We start from the raw sequence: 19818 nt of genomic DNA, 5'->3' as shown, positions 1-19818 counted from the left end.
AGCTATCAATAAGATTAAACATTCCTTTGAAACTTTGAAAATACAGTAGGTTTTGCTAAGTCCATAACAGAAGAAATCTATGAAATTTAATATCTATAGAAATAGCTTTATGATTTCCTCAATAAAACCATATTGAGGAAATCATCCATATTGAGGAAATCAGCCATATCAGGATGGCTCCTCCAGCACATCCTGATATGGCTCCTCAATATAATTTGTTCTCAATATAATTATTCTTAAATCATGTTAAACACGAATGTAAACATATACCGATATCGATAATATTCTATTTTCAATTTCGTACTGAGTTACTAGGATATGTGTATATAACTTTTAGAAACTTGCGAGCATTAAAAACACAATGCATTTCTAAAATGTTGACTTTTTTGAAATACATTTTGTCTGCACACTAATTATTTACTCTGAAGCAACTCACATATACCATACATAAGCAAAATAATATTATAAATAAATTGTATAATTTTTCTTGGCCGTTAAACGGGGTGTTTTTACTGCTAAGCGAAACATGGTCATAAATACGGCTGGGACGTTAAGCGAGTTTGTCGCTGTACAGGGCGTGCGGTAAACAAGGTGTAGTTGTACCATACCTCAATAGGCAAGTTTTGAAGATAATAGACTTCTTTGTGTAACGAAACTGAGACTGCAAGTACCAGGAATCGAACTAGTGTTCTAGTTCAAGTGCAGACTTAAATTTCTATGAAATTTTAAATGAAACGAAATCTACTTAATAAACAATAATATGTTATAAAAATCCACTATAAAGTTTGTTGATTACCATCAGAATGTATCTTAATAGTATCTGGTAGCAATTTTAAAAATGACATTAAAATATCCAACGAAAAACTTTGCTAAGGGAATTTCTGTTTTTTTTTTACCAAAATACACACTTTCCACTTCCCACCCCACTTTCCACTTCCTACAAAAATGAATTTCAAAATCCAAAATGATTTAGAATCATTAGAGCCATCGCTAGCATTTTCATGTAGCAACTGAGCCACTCCTGCCAGGACAATTGGAGTAATCTGTCATAAATAGCGAAACTGCAAATAATAACGCATAAATTTGTTATTAGAATAGCGGAAAATGTAATAAGAGGACGTGTCGAACGACAAAAGACAACGATATGCTAGTTGGAACACCCCGCGCATCGGATTACCGCTTCCTAATTAGCATAATTCCATTACATGTTTGATGCGCAGCAATCTTTGTGGTTTCCAAAACATTTTTTGAATTAAAATGTGTCCCCAAACATTCACTTTTCAGCGACTGTAGGTGTTTTTTGTTTTTTTTGTTTTTTTTAGCTTTTTTTAGCTTTTTGTTGTAGGAAACGGAAGTGGGCGAATTTTCAAATTTTTCCAACGACCAAACTTTATTTTTACAATGAAATGAAAAAACAATAAACATTTTTATACTTTTTGTTTGCATTTTAATGGGAAAATGAAAGAGCAAAATTTCAACTGCGACAGATTGGCAACATTTAACGAATTTAAAACCTTTTTGTTTTTTCAACTTTTTTATGGCAATCAGAACTGGAATTGTAGACTTTGTCTTACTTTTTAATTCAGACGAATTTAAATTTCACTTAATTTGCTGGAACATTCTCACTCCGAGTGACTTAAGTTCTGCCTCCTCCTTCAACATCACACGTGTGGCTTATTAACAGTTGGTGGCACTTTTGTTTAATTTGGAAACATGAAGTGTTGCTGGCTTTGTTCATTGTTTTGGTTGCGTGCAACTGTTGATGTTGATGCTGAAGTTGATGTTGTGGAGGCTCTTTCCAGTACGTAGTTGAGTTGTGTTATTTAAAATTAACACTTCTAAAAAGTTGTCACTTTTGCAAGCAAATAATTCATACATATAAAAAATATTAGTCCACTTTTTTCCCTTTTTATAAAAATTAATCGAATGAAACAACATAGTCTTTTATACTAACAGACGAGATTTTAAAGTTAAAAATGTCGAAACGATATTTCAAATCACAGGACGTCTGGAACAACATCTACTGTGGCAACTTCTTGATTGTTTCAATCTCTGAAATTTTCCATTCAGTAATTTCAATACTGCAACTTTCAAAATTGACTAAATCGTGATGTGCGAGAATAATAAAATCACGATAAATTCTGTCCTTAAATACAACGACTTAACAATTTAATGAGTTCCTAACGATTTCGGTATATCAGGAAATTAAGTTACGGATGAACTTACAAAAATCAGATCTAGTACAGCACCTGGTTGGTGGTAGTATTCAATCCGAATCAAATAATGAATTGCGAAATCACGATGGTTGCAGGGACACTACTTTGTTCAGTCTGTATAACGAACCTGGGAACCGGATTCCAGGTACACTTCTACAATAAATTTATTTGATAGGAGCAGTGGAAAGTTTGCAATGGTATGACGTATGCCATAGACAGAGGTTTTGCTACTGGAAACTAGGTTTCTCTGCTGTGAAATCAATGGATTCGTGGTAGAAATGTAAATATCTACCACGCCCTGTACGGTTACTAACGAAATGTGTATTTCGTTTGTGCAGGAACGATTTATTGGTGATCGCAAATGGGAATTTTCCCCACATTGGAAATGGTCACTAACGAAATGTTTATTTCGTTAGCCGTTTATTTGGTATGGGTGATAATATCTCTGTGTAATTATCACCTTACCACTTGATTTGCTAACGAAATGTTGATTTTGTTAGTAATAAATAAGCAACAGACATGTGTTTTTCTATTACTTAATAAAAGACATGGGAATAGCAATGTAAATTTCTATTCTACGGAGCTACTAACGAAATGTTGATTTCGTTAATAATAAATATGCAATAGGAATGTGTATTTCTATTACAAAAAAAAAAATGGGAACCGAAATAAATTTCTATTCCTATGCTTAGGCACTTATGTTTGGAGCGATCTGTCTTCTAGCTCGTTACCTTGCTCACTGTCCTGAGAATGACTGCTGAAGAAATGTGAATTTCTTCGAAGTATAATTGATCTTGGGTTAGAAATGTGGATTTCTAACCCGCTTGAAAATTGCTTTGTTGAAGAAATGTAAATTTCTTCCTTGCATTTAGGCGGCACTATGAATACGATCTGATCGTAAGGTCGCTGTGTCGATTGCGATTTTGCTTCGCCTTTTATACCGGAGAAGTGTGATGTATGCTGGTGGTTTGTTCTTGCGAATGCAACGGCGTTTTGTTTATAAGTTTTTATTATTGTTCTGTTCTTATTTATTGTATTAAATTTGGTGGTGGTTTGTAATACTTGTTACTTTTGTTATTGTTTTATTATTATTCTTCCATGTTGAAGCATAATATTTTGTTTGTAAAATTTTATTTTACAAGCCTAAACTCAGGGGAAAGACTACAGGCTATCGTGTGATTATATGTTGCAAGCACAGTAGATTACATATTCGTGCGATCACTGGTCACTCCACTAGTGTAAAATATTCTTTTATTTTGGTTTTCAGACAATAGTTTATGTCCACTTTGTTTGTAGCACGATATCACTATGCAACATATCATATGTTTCTGTTCTGCTGTCTCAAGACTTACACTTAAAGTACACCAAGTACGAAAGTCGGAAGTAGCTCAAATATCAGTTCCTTATCTCCGATTCTATGGTATTCATTCTCCGCTTTCTTAATATAAGTTAAAAGTTTTTGCACTTTATCGGAATGAGATTCACAGTTCAATATACCTTCTCTGTCTAAGTGTTCTGTTTCTTTCGATAGCTTTCATCTACTGAAAAGCAAAACATTACAAAATGTGATGAAAACAAAATAATTTTTTAAAACATCCTCTTTTCATGTAGTTATTAAATGACAAAAGAGCTAGTATTTGGTGTTTCATAATTCTTTGAAAATTAAAAACTTCACAATTATTATTCGCTTTAATCCAAAAATTACTTATTTAATTTGTTTTCTACTGCCAACACCTTATTCGTCAAAAATACAGATGGCATAAAAAAGACCATTAAAATAGTGTTCTCCAGTTTTTTAAATATCGGAAACGAATTTGGCCAGCTTCTTGGGTCAAATATTTAATGCACATAAATAACAATTTGTTTCTACGGGCTAATTTTTTATTTATATTGAAAGAAATTGTATTTTATTAAAATATCATTCAGATATTTTGATTGTCTGCGATAGTCATCTTCAGGAAACCTAACGAATTATACAATGTAAAATTTTTAAAATGGGAAAATTAGAAAGAAAATCATACAATAAGTACAATAATAATTATAACAACAAAAACAACAATAAAAAAGATAATAAAAATAATAAAAAAACATGTACAATATCCTGTGGCATTTGTTTATAATATTCCTATAAGCCTGGTCACAGTTGTCCGTATCCGTTTTATAATTTAGTCTCTTGCTATTCGGGATTTTTAGTTGTGAAAGCATTTATAGAAAGTACCTGAAAATTCCGAATAGCAAGAGACTAAATTATAAACCGGATACGGACAACTGTGACCAGGCTTATAGGAATATTATAAACAAATGATAGAGGATCTCGTTAACAACAAACTAGCAAAAACACCTTTGTGAAAACTTATCCAAAACAACGTTTAATTCATTCAATTTAGAAATTGCAACCTTTATTGTCATCGAAGCTACAGAATTCACCAAAGCTTATAGACAGCAATTTACATATCATGTCACCACAGAAGCATCTACGAATGGGTTTAATCTTAAATCGCTTTAAATAAATAAAAAAATTATATCTATTCCTTGCAAAAACAACAACAAGTAGCTTCATTAACTGTTCTGTAAAAACTGGGATATTCTAAGTTCTTTTGTGTGACTTAAATGGAATTTTAATCAGTTTCACTTAAATTAAATAAATAAAATATTGTTTTTACAGTTTCTTGTAATGCAGAAAGGCACTGCTCGCTTTAATTCTGCTAACTCATATTCCACTTTACTAGTTATTTAATGACAAATACATTTCCTTAGCATTAATATGCTTTAATTTAAGTGTGTTTATTCTCAGATTGCAGTTACATAAAGGAAATTGTGAGTCGACGAAGACATGCTGAGATTCCGCTTTTGCCTTGCGAAAAATATAAATCTTAAGTTTCATGTTTCCTCCCATTCAAATCAAAAACAACTTGTCTTACTAGTCAAACATCCTGCCTGATAAACTGCACTCCTATACAATTTGCGTGCCAACTTTTTGGGCGTTCGAACCATTGCTGTGCGTGTTGAGATGTATGAATGCGTTATTATATTTTGCTTTATATTCTAATACAAATTCATAAAATATAAACTTATCTGTTTCCTTTTCTTGTGTAGCTTGAACTGTAAAAACTTAACATGTCAGATGAGCAGCAACAGCAATCACAGCAGCGACAGCAGCAGTTGCAATTACAACAACAAAATCAAAAAAATTCCAAGGATATGAGCACAAGCCATTCTGCATGTAAAACGAATATCAATGATCTTCGTAATCAGGATTATGTAAGCCGTCTAATGGCTGCTACACCACCGTATTTGTACTCTGCTCCAATAGGTCCAAATAATTATTTCTTCAGTGATATGTTGCGCACATTGGTTCAGGCACGCAATAATGAAAATGCTCGTAACTTGCAAATGCAGCAATCTGTGCTATCTCGTCGACCACGGAAACGTTCGTGGTCACAGCACAGATTACCATATTATGAGCAATTACGTGACCGTAAAGAAACTGAAGAAAAGCATAACAATTTAAAAAGTCATGGTGCTAGAGTTAATTCAGAGAAGCCGTTAGAACTGACTAATAAGTCATATTTTCAATTACAAAATAAGTGTTGGAAGCTTGATGAAACCGTAAAAGATGTAGATGTTAAGCTTCCAATCACAACATCTTCCAGTGAGACACTAGAACTGGAAGAAAACGGTTCTAACCCTACAACTGAAAGTGCGAATAGTGGTAGTAATGCCATAGATAATGTACCGTCGGCTGCTTCACTACCACCACAAGATTTAGTTTTACCACCTCCACCTCCAGTTTGGTATCCACCTTTGTACTCACCCTACGGCATAGATCCATTACATTTCTTTATTGACTTACGTGTTTCTGGTCATATATATGATCGAAAGAAAGAAAATGTTTCACCTCTCACAAGTACAGAGAACAGCAGTCCTAATAACGAGAATGGAGTGGAATCGAATGTGGTAGCATTACCGAATAAACAACGGCATGGTTCTGCATTTACTGTTCCCGTTCCACGTTCCAACGATATAAAATCTACAGTTCTTCCTTCCGATGCTATTAACTTAGTGACCACTTCGAATGTGGCCAATAAATTTGAAAATTATGTGAAATACTATGACTTAGGTGAAACTAAAGAAAATCATCCAGTCACAAAAAGCAGTACCAGTTACATGCTACAGCATTTGCCTCGATTATATCAATTTGCAGCGCGCGATCTTATTGCTGCTGAACAGAACACAGGCTGTACATTTGATATTGACAATAAGTCAGATGCTGATTGCGATGCTGATTCTGATGGACGCAATTCTGTCGAGAATTGTAATGAAAATGTCAACAATAGAGAACGAGATATTGATGTTGAAATAATTGACACCATCAAATATCGCACTGACGTCAATAGTAGCCGATGTACAAGTCCGGATGGGTCCACCGTTGCACAAATTGATTAAATTCATGTAATTATATTTATATTATTTTAATTTATAACTACAGATAATAAAATTAAAAAAAATCAAATTGAACTTGCAGTTCTCAGAACAGATCTACATTAATTGAAAAAAATTTTCTTGATAATAATAAAACTAGAATATTTGGTTTAGTAAACTGATAGATTAGTGACGCAGCTCGAATTTATTAAGTTATAAACTAGGAATATAATCGCAAAGAAATTAAACGTATCAACTTCGATAACGTTGAAGTGCTAACATACAAAAGGAGCAGGTGTCGCGCATTTATTGAAATCCATCAAGACCAATGTGCAAATGACTACCCCGTGGCGGAGTAATCATTCATTCAGCAATTTCTGGGAGAAATAGCAAAAAATTTAAAATCCCCTTTTTATCAAAGTTAATGAAATTCTAAAAATATGAGTGATTTTTTATTATGGTGTTTTAAGTAATACAGTAATAAAGCAAAATCCAGAAAAAATTATCCTTTAAGAGACAAAATCACTGAGCTGCGCCAAATTAAAGATAAAGATCTAAAAACAATTTCATAAATCATTTACTGACAGGCGCGCTACTAACCGCGGGGCATAATTTCATCTTTAAGTACTGTGAGGTTGTAGATGTGGGGGCAATCGTCAATTGGGCGTAAAAGCAAAAAATCAACAAAAAATGTCGTTCATTGAATTTTTTGCCGTGTTTTTGTCTATTATTCATTCGTCAGCGAAATTACTGAAGTTACAGCTTTCGCGGCTTGCAGCACGGGCACCAGAATGTTTTCCAGGATATTAATTTTCATTCCATTCATTGGATCCGTTCGATAAAAGCTGAAATGTAGCAAAAAATCGACTTCCGATTTGGTTGCAAATGTTCATCTTACACAAGTTTCGTCAATCATTTTCGCACATGTAGACTAAAATGTTAATTGCTCAACTGTGAATACGTTGTCTTTAAAGCAGTCAACAAATTCCAATCTTTAATATATATCATTTATTTCCATAATTTAAGGCACGAAATGAAACTTCTTAATTTGTTCTTTTTACATTAACGACAATTTTACTGATATTTAGTTTTCAGAGTTTAAGATGAACACAGTTTCAAGATGAATCGTACATAAATACTCGCATTCTCGTAATCGTAGTTCTTTATTCTAACAAAAATGTTATTTTCTTCAATCTGTCTATATTTAAATAATAGTTTAAATATTTTAACGGGAGTGATTAAATTTAAAATTCAATTTTTTACAAATAGAACTAATTAAGAAAAACAGGATTTTGTTTTTGTACTCGAGTTTCTCGAAACTGAGAACTCGAGTTCAGATTCAATCGCAACAAACTCAATTGCCCAAAATATACCTTATCTTAGGATAACAAATTGATGAATTGTTGTAATAATGAATAACGTATAGAAGACAGCAGATAGCAAGGTCCGACCGGATTGAAACTTTTGGTCTTTGCTGCGGTTGTCTAGCAGTGAATAACAATATGAATAATAATGAATAATATGAATGAATAATAACAACTTATTTATTTATATGTGTTTAAAACCTCTTTAACGTTAATTGTATTTACTCAAACACAATCATTTTTATTATATATTTCGAAAATGTATTATTTTGGATTTTGTATTATTTAAATCAAATGATCTTTGCACTACCAACTATCTAAATTGTACACTATCTAAGGAATAAGTAAAACTCGTTACGGGTTGTAAAACTCAACTGACAACTCATAACTCATAAATAACTCATCTAATATTTTTGCTTCAAAGTGCGTTTTAACAAATTCATAAAAATATATTGTGTAAAAATTGTAACCCAAGCTAATTACAGCAAAGTTATAACTTATATCGCATCTTAACAGTTGACAGATTCTTTTTAATAATTTTTCACTCTTGCACTCCTCTACTTGCACTAACGTATCAAATGTTATGGTGGTGTTTGACGACGGAAGCAGGATGCATAAGTAGACATTTACCAATAAAAACAACTTAAGATGCTTTTGTTATTCATAAATCTTCCCCGAATATCATAATTCATCCACCAAACTTTTAAACATGTTCTTCTTTCCCCGCAGTTTCTTATTGCGGATTGTGGCTTCTTCACTATTAAACCGTCGCACTGCAATCTTTCCCGTTTTGTTCCCTAAGGATAAGCGAAATGTAAACAAAAAACAAATAAAACGCAAATATGTCTTTTAAAGAAATTCCATCCGGCCTCAAATTCGAACCCAAACCGAATACAGTCTATGGCGGGCTTGTTCCATTGTTAGCAACAAAAATATGCTTTTAAAATAATTGGCTTGAAATTGAGTAAGGACAATTAAAATCAATTTAAAACATTTTAAATGGAATTCGGTGTGGGAACATAAAAAAAAAATATTTTTCAATAATAAATAAGTTGGCTCTCAACCAGGATTTCGTACTCTTCACACTTATATAGTAGTTGTAACTCGAATTCGAATTTGTTAATTATTTACTATTGATTAATTATTTACTATTTACTATTCAGATATTTTGACGTGATGTCTATTTAACTCACATATTTACAAATATGTGAAAGGGCGAGTTTTAGGCGCTTCAATTTTATCTATCTACTAAATTGGTCGGCCGAAATCCAAAGTGAACAAAATGATTCCATTATCTCAAAAATATGGAGCTTACCAGTATTTTGCATATTAACTTGTCTCATAAAATCTAATCAATAAAACACGTTCTTCATTCTTCATTCTCTTTATTAAGGGCAAAAATAACTAACGGTAAGTTTAGGAGCGAGCATAAAGAATCTATTAAATCCTCATAAAAATTACTTACCAAAAACGTAATTATGTGGTTTAAACCCTATATACTCTAACGTCACTACCGATAGATCAAAAAAGGCGCTTGGTCAAGCAGTTTGACCTACAAAATATTATACTAACGCGCTTGTTATTTTTTTAGATTTTTATTAACTATCACTCGGAATGTCTGAAAATTAAAGTTCTTGCCAATCGAAACATTTTTTTGAAATCAGTACAAATTTTATTTAAAACATTGAAGCATGCATATTCCCATGTGAATACGAAAAAGAACTTTTTGGGTCTAGAAAACAGATCTATGTATGTCATTTCTGGACTTCCTGTGTGTTTTGAGAGTGTTATAAAACTCAAACAAACTGTCATAGTAAAGGCAGCACACTAGTAAAGGCTATAGATTGCTTTATTTAATAAAGATATATAAATATAATATAATATAAGTAATAAAGATTATTACAAATACCTACTTTAAAAAAGACCCGTTTATTTTGGACTCCAACATAAATAATGAAGAGGAATTTGATGTTTTTAATTTACATAATGGTAGAATTGAGGCAGTTATACTTATGGTATTAACCTTAGGGAAGGGTTTTTAATCTGAGTGTAATGTAGTAAGTAAAAAATTACCAAAATTAATAACAGACAAGTTTAATATTATCATAAAATTTTATATAAAAAAAATCTATATATGGTAAATAAAAATGAATTGCTGTAGGATAAATATGGTTGAACCCATTTGGCTAATTTTTTAAAAAATGTTTGTTGTAGCTCGGATAAAGTGCTTACGCAAAACAAAATTGGAAATACTGAAAGTATGTTTTTCTATGGGGTATTTATACCCCATATCGATTAACCTTCTATTTATGATACTTAGTCTCTATATGAAGCTATAAATATAAGCTATATCATTTTTATATCGAATTAATATTTTTCAATAGGTTAATATTTTTTTAACAAATAAACTATTTTCAAATTATATGATATGGAATAGAAAAATAGAGTAAAATCGTAAATTAACGATAAAAAACATTGGGCAAAAATACACTGGGTCTTTCTATTAATACACTGGATCTATTCAGCTTAAATGTGTGATATGATTACTTAGTTGAAGAAATGTAAAAAACAATTTTGTGTAATGGATTTTTAGGCGAAAGAAAGGGGTATGTTAAAAATTAACGATAAAAAAAACCTTCAATATAAAGTATGTATATAAGAAAGAAAGAAGTTGGTAATATTATTACCTTCTATTAAAGAAAATAATAAAATAAAAAAGCATAAGAAGTAATATATATATATGCTTGAATTAATTTATCTACAAATACTTCCGATAAGCTTATTCTCCTAAACGCATTTCCCGCTTTGATTCGAGTTTTTTTTATTACGTACTTCAAGCTATGTAATTTGCATCTCTAATTCTTCTACTTCTATCATCGGAAAAACAAAGCAAATTACTGCATCAGGCTGTTCTACGAAAAGTCATCGTTTATAATATTTAAAACTAGGTGCTTTCCTATGGATGGCTCTAATACTATATTTATACTATATTTATATTAATACTACCTATTCTAAAAAAAAAATCTTTAAGTCAATTATTTTACGTGCCTCCACAAATTCGAAGCTTTAAAGTGAAAATCAATCTGACAATGGATGAAAGTGGCTTACTCTACAAACTAAGTACTATACACATTTCAACTAAGCTATATTGCACTTAGTATATTGCAAAGCTTATGTAATAGCAACAAAACGGTTACCTGGTATGGAAGAAATATCTCTGAATGGTTCCCAACAAACAAAGATGAAAAGCAGAAATGTCTTCTTGGCCTTCTTTTGTTCATTCTATTCATCGGCGATACGTTATTTCGCTGAAAACCCACGGGAGGTATCTATTTTGTTCACCACATTCGAAAACCTTCATAAAAAATACTTGAATATATTTAATAGATTACAGTATACATCTTCAATACCTGCTACGTCTTTATAAAAAACGTAGCTAATTTTTTTGCCTCCAAATTGGTCACCAACATACGTGATACATATTGAAACTAGCCTTTCCAAAGATTTCAAATACACTCTACTGATACTTTTTAATTATATAAACCAAATTATGAAATAACTACACAATTTGTAACTTATATATATATATATATATAAATGTCGTAGTTAAACAAGATTGCTTTTTGTCAACTCTGTGATTATCCTTGTATCTAAATTATCTGTACTATTACTTAGAGGAGAGTCTATGCATATTTATTTATAAAATGAACACAAGTCTGCTACATACTCCTAATGCAAATAACATCATTATCTTTGCTGAGAACACCGCAACTTTTTGAAGAACTTGGGGGGTTCTTCAAAAATGACCTTTTGCAACGCAAGTTGCAATTTCAATATTTTTAAAATATTCTGTTTATTTTGTTCTTCATTTTTAATAACACTGGTTTACAAATAATTAAAAGTTTTGTTTACCAAAGACGAGACTTATATTTCCTATAGGGAAATTTTCCGTAGAACTCGAAAATCACAACGATTTTTCCTTCCTGTGTACCGTTTTCGAGTTTTTTCAAAAAACCGTTATTTTGACTTTTCTCAAAACATCATCCTGCATATGGCCCCGTAACTTTATTTTTGAAGTAACCATAGTAGTGCGTTATATATCAAATTAAAGGTGAACATTTTAAGCTACATAACGTTAATGTAACTTATTCAGTTTCGCTGCTATAGCTGAAAATGTACAGATGAAAAATGTTTTTTTACGCATTTTTCAATTTTTTCGTTTTTCAATGTGATGGGACTCTCACAAAAATATTTTAAAAAAATCCCTTTTTTTAATCGATGTTAAAGACTGTTTTAGTACAAACATTTCGAGTGATTTAACATCAAAATCGAATAAAAATTTCAGAAGTTTTTCACCATTTTCCAAATTTGCCCGAAATAGTGGTTTTTATAAACAAATCAGAAAAATCATTTTTTCGAATTTCTTTTTTAAAATTTAGAGCGCAAATCAAAACAGTATTTTATAAAATTGTATAAATTTTATTTAAAAATTAAAAATTAATAATCCCATTTGACAACGGATTTTAGTAAAACAGCTTTTCTGAACAGCTATGCTTTATGTCAATACCGCTTAGTTTTTGAGATATATTCTGTTTCCATTACAGCATTAAATCCACTTTCACTTTCTTATGGAGGTAATCATTTGGACGAATCATCAGTAGCTATAGATATAATTTTGATTATATTGATTACAGTAAATTGTTTTTAATAAAATCAGACTTTGAATTAAACATATCTGCCTCTGGTGACAAGAACTGATAGTTTTAATAAGTTAACTCTGCATTGTGTGATGGGTATTCACAGTATCGAAGAGCTAGAGGGCTATATCATTAATATATATTATTTTTTAATAATTGCAATTTTCATATCCTTGTATACTTTCATATCAGAATTTTTTACATACTATAATGTTTTTAGCAACCTTAAATGGCTTAAACCCTGAGCCCTCCAACCAAGCACTACGCTTAAACATTTTTTCTAGGATAGCGGGTAAGAGAAGTTTGATTAGTTTACGATCGCGATTAGTTCACAAATCTTGATCCCTTTTTATCAATGAAATTAACCATATTAACAGCGTCTCTGTTCTTTTAAAGAGTTGAAACCGATTCTTTTGATGGAGTTTTACATATTTCTAGAATCTCATTTCTGTTTGCAATTACAAAACTTTAAGCTGAGTGTTTATTGACTTGTGTGGAATCAGGTCGTTTAGTATTACCTAATGTGTTAAATCTTCATAAAAAAAGTACATATTTCACTATTCGATAAAGGGAGAGAACGTTTAGATGATTTGTTTCTTTTAACTTCCTTGCCTAATACTTAAGTTCAGTTATCTTAAAAAGCATTCATGTAATATTGGTTGGACTTGTTCTGAATTCAATATCTAATTTCATTTCGAATTGCTTACTTAAAGCACTTCGTTTTAATGCTTTAGTCAATTTATTTCATGTTTCAGATATTTAATTTATTTGTTTCCAGATTTCACTTCTATTACCACATTCTTATTACACATACAATATTCTACTATTTCAAAAAATGACTTGTCCGGAGGGATTTTTGACGAACTATCAGCAGCTTTCATGATAGATTTAATGCTTTAGCATCACTACCGTTTTGAAATCCACAAAAAGCGCACTTAGTTCCTTAGATTTATATAAACTATAGTCGCCCGTAGCACAGTGTACCAAAATTAAGATTAGATAATCAAAATTCGGCATTTTCTGAACTAGTAGAAATGTTAATATAAAATTTTTCTGAAATTTGATTTTTAAGATGGGCTTTCTTTTAAATATATTTTAAGCTCAATTGGCATAAATAAACCCCTCTAAATTTGGGCCCAAACATGGTCATCTTTTCAATTTTATTTCAATACTTCACTAACTATTAAAACTTAAACTATTAACTATTAAAACTTAAATTTGGAGTACTAAATACTTGTACTATATCACTAAGGTCCAAAAGGTTTCATGATATTCCGCACACTGTAATATCCACCCCTAATACAAAATTTTCATTAATAATTGTATATTATTTTTAAAATAATATGAAAACATCACTTCTGTTAGACTATGTGTACTTTTTACATACAGTGGCTCACAGCTTATTTGATGCAAGCAAAAATTTTTTGAAAAATGTTGTTTATTTCAAAATATTTTGCAAAATTAAAAAAACAAAGTATGCAGAGTTATTGTTTATAGTGTGTTTATTCATTTTAAGATAAAAAAATCCAAAAATCTTCTTCCATTCCTTAGTAATGCATCAAAAACCAAAACCAAATGAAAAATTCATGTCACAGCTTAAATGATGCAGTTAAGAATACCGTTATTTTTGTCGCCAGATTACACAGAAATTAAAATATTTTTATTCTGCGATCATTTGTAATCTAGTTTTTGAGCGAAAATATTATAAAAATTAAAGTGAGTGCATTTTGTTAACCATGGGACGGCGCACATCAATTGAAAAGCGTGAGTTAGTGTTGGAGTACTTTAAAAAGGGAATTCCCCGGCGTAAAATTGGTGAAATGGTAAATATAAGCCCTTCAACAGTTCAACACATAATTGAACGCTTCGTACATGAAAATCGCATAGAAAATAAGGGACGAAAGGCTCCCAATAAAATTTTTACAGAAAAAGAATCGAGGTATTTGGTAAACCAAATTCGAAAAAATCCAACAATTAGCGCTCCAAAGTTGACAGACATGGCCAAAATAGATTTTGGAAAAATTTGTCATCCTGAAACCGTCCGCAGAATATTGAGAGAATCAAATTTCAATGGAAGAATAGCTGTAAAGAAACCTTTCGTAAGTGCAAAAAATAGAATTAAAAGGTTGCAGTTTGCACGAGAGCATTTAAATAAGAGTCCAGCATTTTGGCGAAATGTACTTTTTGCAGACGAAGTCAAAATAAACTTATTTGGATCAGATGGAAGATCTTATGTATGGCGCGAAGTCAATTTTGAGCTCAAACCACAAAATTTACGTGCTACCGTAAAACACGGAGGTTGTAATGTTATGGTTTGGGCATGTATGTCATCAAATGGAGTAGGAAATTTGGTCTTCATCGAAGAATCTATGAATAAAAATATTTACTTAAAGCTTCTTCAAGAAAATTTGATTCAAAGTGCAACGAAATTGCAGATTGCAGATGATTTTCGCTTTTGCCAAGACAACGACCCTAAGCACAAGTCAGCATTAGTACAAACGTAGTTGATATGGCAATGTCCACACATTGTCCAAACTCCTGCACAATCACCAGACTTGAACGTTATTGAAAATTTGTGGTCCGTTTTGAAGACAAATATCAGAAAACATGACATCCGCAACAAATTTGACTTAAGAAACGCTTTACAGCAAGAGTGGAGTAAAATTAGTCCAGATTATACCAAAAAACTGGTTGATTCCATGCCAAAAAGGCTTCATGCTGTTATTACTAATAAGGGATATCCAACAAAGTACTAAGTACTTAGAATTAGTCCGGAAGTTTGTAAAAATATAAGTTTTTTTGATGTTGCATCATTTAAGCTGTGACATGAATTTTTCATTTGGTTTTGGTTTTTGATGCATTACTAAGGAATGGAAGAAGATTTTTGGGTTTTTTTTTTTAAATGAATAAACACACGATAAACAATAACTCTGCATACTTTGTTTTTTTAATTTTGCAAAATATTTTGAAAAAAACAACATTTTTTAAAAAATTTTTGCTTGCATCAAATAAGCTGTGAGCCACTGTATGTATATAGAAATATAACTTCATGCGAAAAATTCCAAGCTAATCGGTTTCAGAAGACGAAGTTATAAAACTTTACAGCTAAGACAATACCAAAAATTTTATCATTTACATTAATTCAAATCACTAATAAGTAATGCAAGGCAATTTTCTTTGAATACTAACTAATGTGGAGGTAAGTCAATTACAAATACAATGAATAATGCATTCTCAATAAAAGTTTTACCAAAATCTTCATATGCAGTCAAATGAAATACATTAAAATTGAATATCCTGTAAAACTTTATCGACAATATTCGTTGTCCATTGTTTGCAGGTTCATACATTTGACGAAATAGCAACATTTCTTACACCAAGTTCTCGTCCAGAAGTATTTTGTGTAATTAATATTTCTTCGACAATAGTTATAGTCTTATTGTAAGAAACTCCCTTCAGAGTATATTTAATCTATAAATAAAACCAGTTAATTGACGCAACTGAAATGGATTTTGCAACTCTTTTGCTTCATTTAGACAATCATACTACTATATTCATTGCCATTTATTGCAATCCGTCCACCATATGCTGCTTAATAAAAAGTATTATAAACTTAATTATTGCACCTCTGTAAGTCCTCGAATGAAGTAGGACCTCGAACATGCAGTAAGAGTAATATCAGATGGAATAATTCAATATTTTTAACAGAAACATTTTTCATCATGTATACAAACGTGAAATCACAATTTTAGTAATATGCAATCTGTTGGTCATCCCAAACATATTTACACCATTATCGCATCGTTTAGACAATGGATAACCAATCACATCTCTACGGACTATATCAGAAAAACCTTTATGAAGAGCTAAGAATATCACAAGGGCCATATTTCATGAGATTTTTCACTAAATCATACAATTTCGAATTATAATAAAAATAGTTACAAATTGCCATATTTATTTATTCTGTTGTTGGTATGTAGATGTGGTAGTCTACGTTTTGTAATAGAATCGATCAAACTCTGTAATCTACAATGAACCTGCAATAATATTTGGTCGAAAGGTGACCAGTTGGTGCAATACGATTTTTTATTTCTAGCTAGTTTCGATCGCATGTCATAGTGATACACAATTGACATCCAATGAATGTAGAAGGTAAAATATGAATACTTGAAGTAACTTTAACACCCAAAATGGGTTTCTAGAAACCTAGCTAAGAACATACATTTATTTTATTAGCACGTGGAATAGGTTAATAAATAAAAACCTTTTATCTCACAAAGTTATGCAATTAAAATTAACTAGTTTACAAATAATTAAAAATTTTGTTTTTCAAAGAAGAGGCCTATATTTTTTGAAGTGAAATTTTCCGTAGAGTTCGAAAATCATAATGATTATTTTCCTTCGAGTTATTTAATTTTTGAATTATTTGCGAGAAGCCCTTATTTTTATTTTTCTGAAAAATGAAAGAGATCCACATTAAGGAAAAACTCATCTTTAATTGGTAATTACAAAGGTATTCGGGCGTCTACTGTATGTGTCTAAAATATATTTCTAGCACTTTCATGTGGATTTTTTTTCTTCAAATCTCTATTTTACAAAATAAGTTGGATAAAATGATTTTTCTTTATTGGTTTGAATTGTTAATATTTTGGGCATATTCGGAAAATCTGTTTATGTTTAGCCACTCAAAATGTTTGTATTGAAACAGTGTTTAACAGTAGTGAAAAAAAATTTTTTTTAAATAATTCTATGGGAGTCTCATCACATTGAAAATGAAAAAAGTTGAAAAAAGTGTAAAAAATTTTCATCTCTACATTTTTAGCTATAACAGCTAAAGCAATTAAGTCACATTGACGTTATGTACCCTAAAATATTCGTTATACGAGCTATATCTTTAATTTTTTATACAGCACTGTATGCAGCAACTTCACTAAAAGAAGTTAAAGAGGCGTATGCAGCGTGACGTTTTCAAAAAAATAAAATTAACGGTTTTTCGCAAATAACTCGAATGAAAAAAATTATTATGATTTAGTAATGTTGACTCTTAATATGAGATTTTAATATTTATTAAGAGTTTATAAATTATTACTAACAATTATTATGTTCTGTTCAAAATTTGATTGTCAATGAACACCACATCACTCCTCCACCAGTGGTTGAGTAGAAATTATGCCACATTATACGCACTTGATTCTATGTTATAAATCTGATAGGTGATCGAATTACTCTGCCACTAGATGTGCTGCGACCAGAGTTGAGCTCCTACTGAGGTCTTCGTACAGATTGTGCATCTGTTCTTGACTGAAATGGAATAGGCCGCGACAACTGCCTGCTTGGTTCAATTCCTTCATTCAACAAATAAGCTGCCTTTACTCTATCAATGCTCACTTGAACAGGTCGGCCGTTGATTAAAATAGTAATAAGCTTACGGACACGCTGTATCACCTTGAATGGTCCATCATAAGGAGATTTCAAAGGAGGTCGTACGTTATCATCCCTTAGGAACACATGTGAACACATCTGCAGGTCTCGTTGCACAAACGTTTTCGCTTTTGCATGATCTAAACCTGCAACCGGACGTAATTAATCCATGGTCGCCCTAAAAAACGTTGCAAATTCGGAGTTACAACCGATTTGAGACGTCTTCTCAAAGAATTCTCCTGGAAGCTTAAGAGACGTACCGTACACCATTTATGCTGGACTAGCTTGGATGTCGTCTTTGAACACACTCCGTAAAGCTAGCAATATCAGTGGTAATTCATCTGTCTACCTTTGATTTGACCTACATTTCAGTGCAGCTTTTAATGTTCTGTGGAATCGTTCCAGAATTTCGTTCGATTGTGGATGTCTCAAACTTGTACGTATATGTTTCTCAATCAACTGCATAAACTCAGCGAATGATTCGAACTGCCTGCCCTGATGAACGCCGCAGCTACTGTGTCTGCACGAATGTCCATAATAGGAATAACAACATGGCACTGGGTAAATCGATCTATGCATGTCAGGCAGTAGTTGAATCCGTCTGATGGTGATAATGGCCCCACGATACCAACGTGTACTGCTGCAAATCGCCGGTCAGGTCAGGTCAGGTTGAGAAATCGCACGCAATGAGATTCGGTGAACTAGATAGATGCACCAAGTTTAGCTGAAGCAAAGAGTTGTTGTAGCTCCAGGTCACTTCGTTGGCTCTTTGCTAACTGATCAAAGTCAATCTGCTTTTCTCCCTGTATTCCGTCAATACGCGATAGGAAATCAGCTACGCTGTTGTGTTTTCCGGGGAAATGTCTGATATCAGTAGTAAATTGATGTATATAATCGAAATGATGGAGTTGTCTGGGGGATGCTTTTTCAGGACTTTGCTGAAATGCGGAAATGATGGGTTTATGATCAGTCAACACCGTACAGTTCCTGCCTTCTACCATGTGTTTGAAATGCTTAATTGCATGATAAATGGCAAGTAGTTCTCTGTCATAGGTGCCGTACCGTCGTTGTGTGTCGTCAACCGCTTTGAATAAAACCCAAGTGGTTCTAGTCGTCCTTCACGGATGTGATGCAATGCACCTCCCACCGCGGTATTACTCGCATCGACATGTAGAATGAGATTGGCTTCTGCTGTTGGGTGTGCAAGTGAACTGGCATCAGCAAGCGTTTTCCTATAATCAACGAATGCTGATTCGGCTTCTTTTGTCCACTTAATCGGCATTTTGTAATTTTTCCGAGTTCTTATTATTAGTTTCTGTAGCTCTCCTTGAACTACCGCTGCATTAGGAATGAAACGACGATAAAAATTCACCATGGCCAAAACACGACGAAGTTCTTGCGCACTGCTTGGCTTTGGACAATTGAGAATTGCTTCAACCCTTTCTTTTGGCGGACGAATGCCATTTTAATTAATACTGTGACCGAGAAAGGTAACTTCCTTCTGAGCAAACACGCACTTGGTAATGTTGAGTTTTAGACCGTATTGGTGTAAACGCCGAAACATTGTGCGTATATGTTGAATGTGTTCGGCTTCGTTCTTAGACGCGATGCAGATATCGTCTATGTAACAAACCGTGAAGTCTAAACCGCTAAGTATTTGATCCATGAACCGTTGAAAACTTTGAGCCGCATTGT

The 19818-nt window shown here is 32.1% G+C and overlaps 2 protein-coding genes across 2 annotated transcripts in view; both read left to right on the top strand.

Annotated features, from left to right (window-relative positions):
- The window catches only part of LOC119665630 (nuclear cap-binding protein subunit 1-like), a 1169-nt gene extending 1157 nt beyond the window's left edge, over positions 1-12 (top strand). Inside the window, exon 3 of the mRNA XM_038074858.1 lies at positions 3-12. Coding sequence (XP_037930786.1) covers positions 3-12 — 10 coding nt within the window. The remainder of the gene's footprint in view (positions 1-2) is intronic.
- Positions 13-5318: 5306 nt separating this feature from the next.
- Positions 5319-6699, top strand: LOC119673300. The gene has a single exon (XM_038084566.1). The coding sequence runs from the start codon at positions 5334-5336 to the stop codon at positions 6660-6662; it is 1329 nt and encodes a 442-aa protein (XP_037940494.1). The 5' UTR covers positions 5319-5333; the 3' UTR covers positions 6663-6699.
- Positions 6700-19818: the final 13119 nt, after the last annotated feature.

The sequence above is a fragment of the Teleopsis dalmanni genome, chromosome 1 (assembly GCF_002237135.1).
Source record: "Teleopsis dalmanni isolate 2A chromosome 1, ASM223713v2, whole genome shotgun sequence".
NCBI lineage: Eukaryota > Metazoa > Arthropoda > Insecta > Diptera > Diopsidae > Teleopsis > Teleopsis dalmanni.
The sequence above is the reverse complement of the archived record's forward strand: the minus strand, read 5'-3'. Positions and strand labels throughout refer to the sequence as shown.

What these genes read in the sequence shown, in the direction of transcription:
- LOC119673300 (XM_038084566.1), top strand. Translation starts at nt 5,334, where the DNA reads ATGTCAGATGAGCAGCAACAGCAATCACAGCAGCGACAGCAGCAGTTG.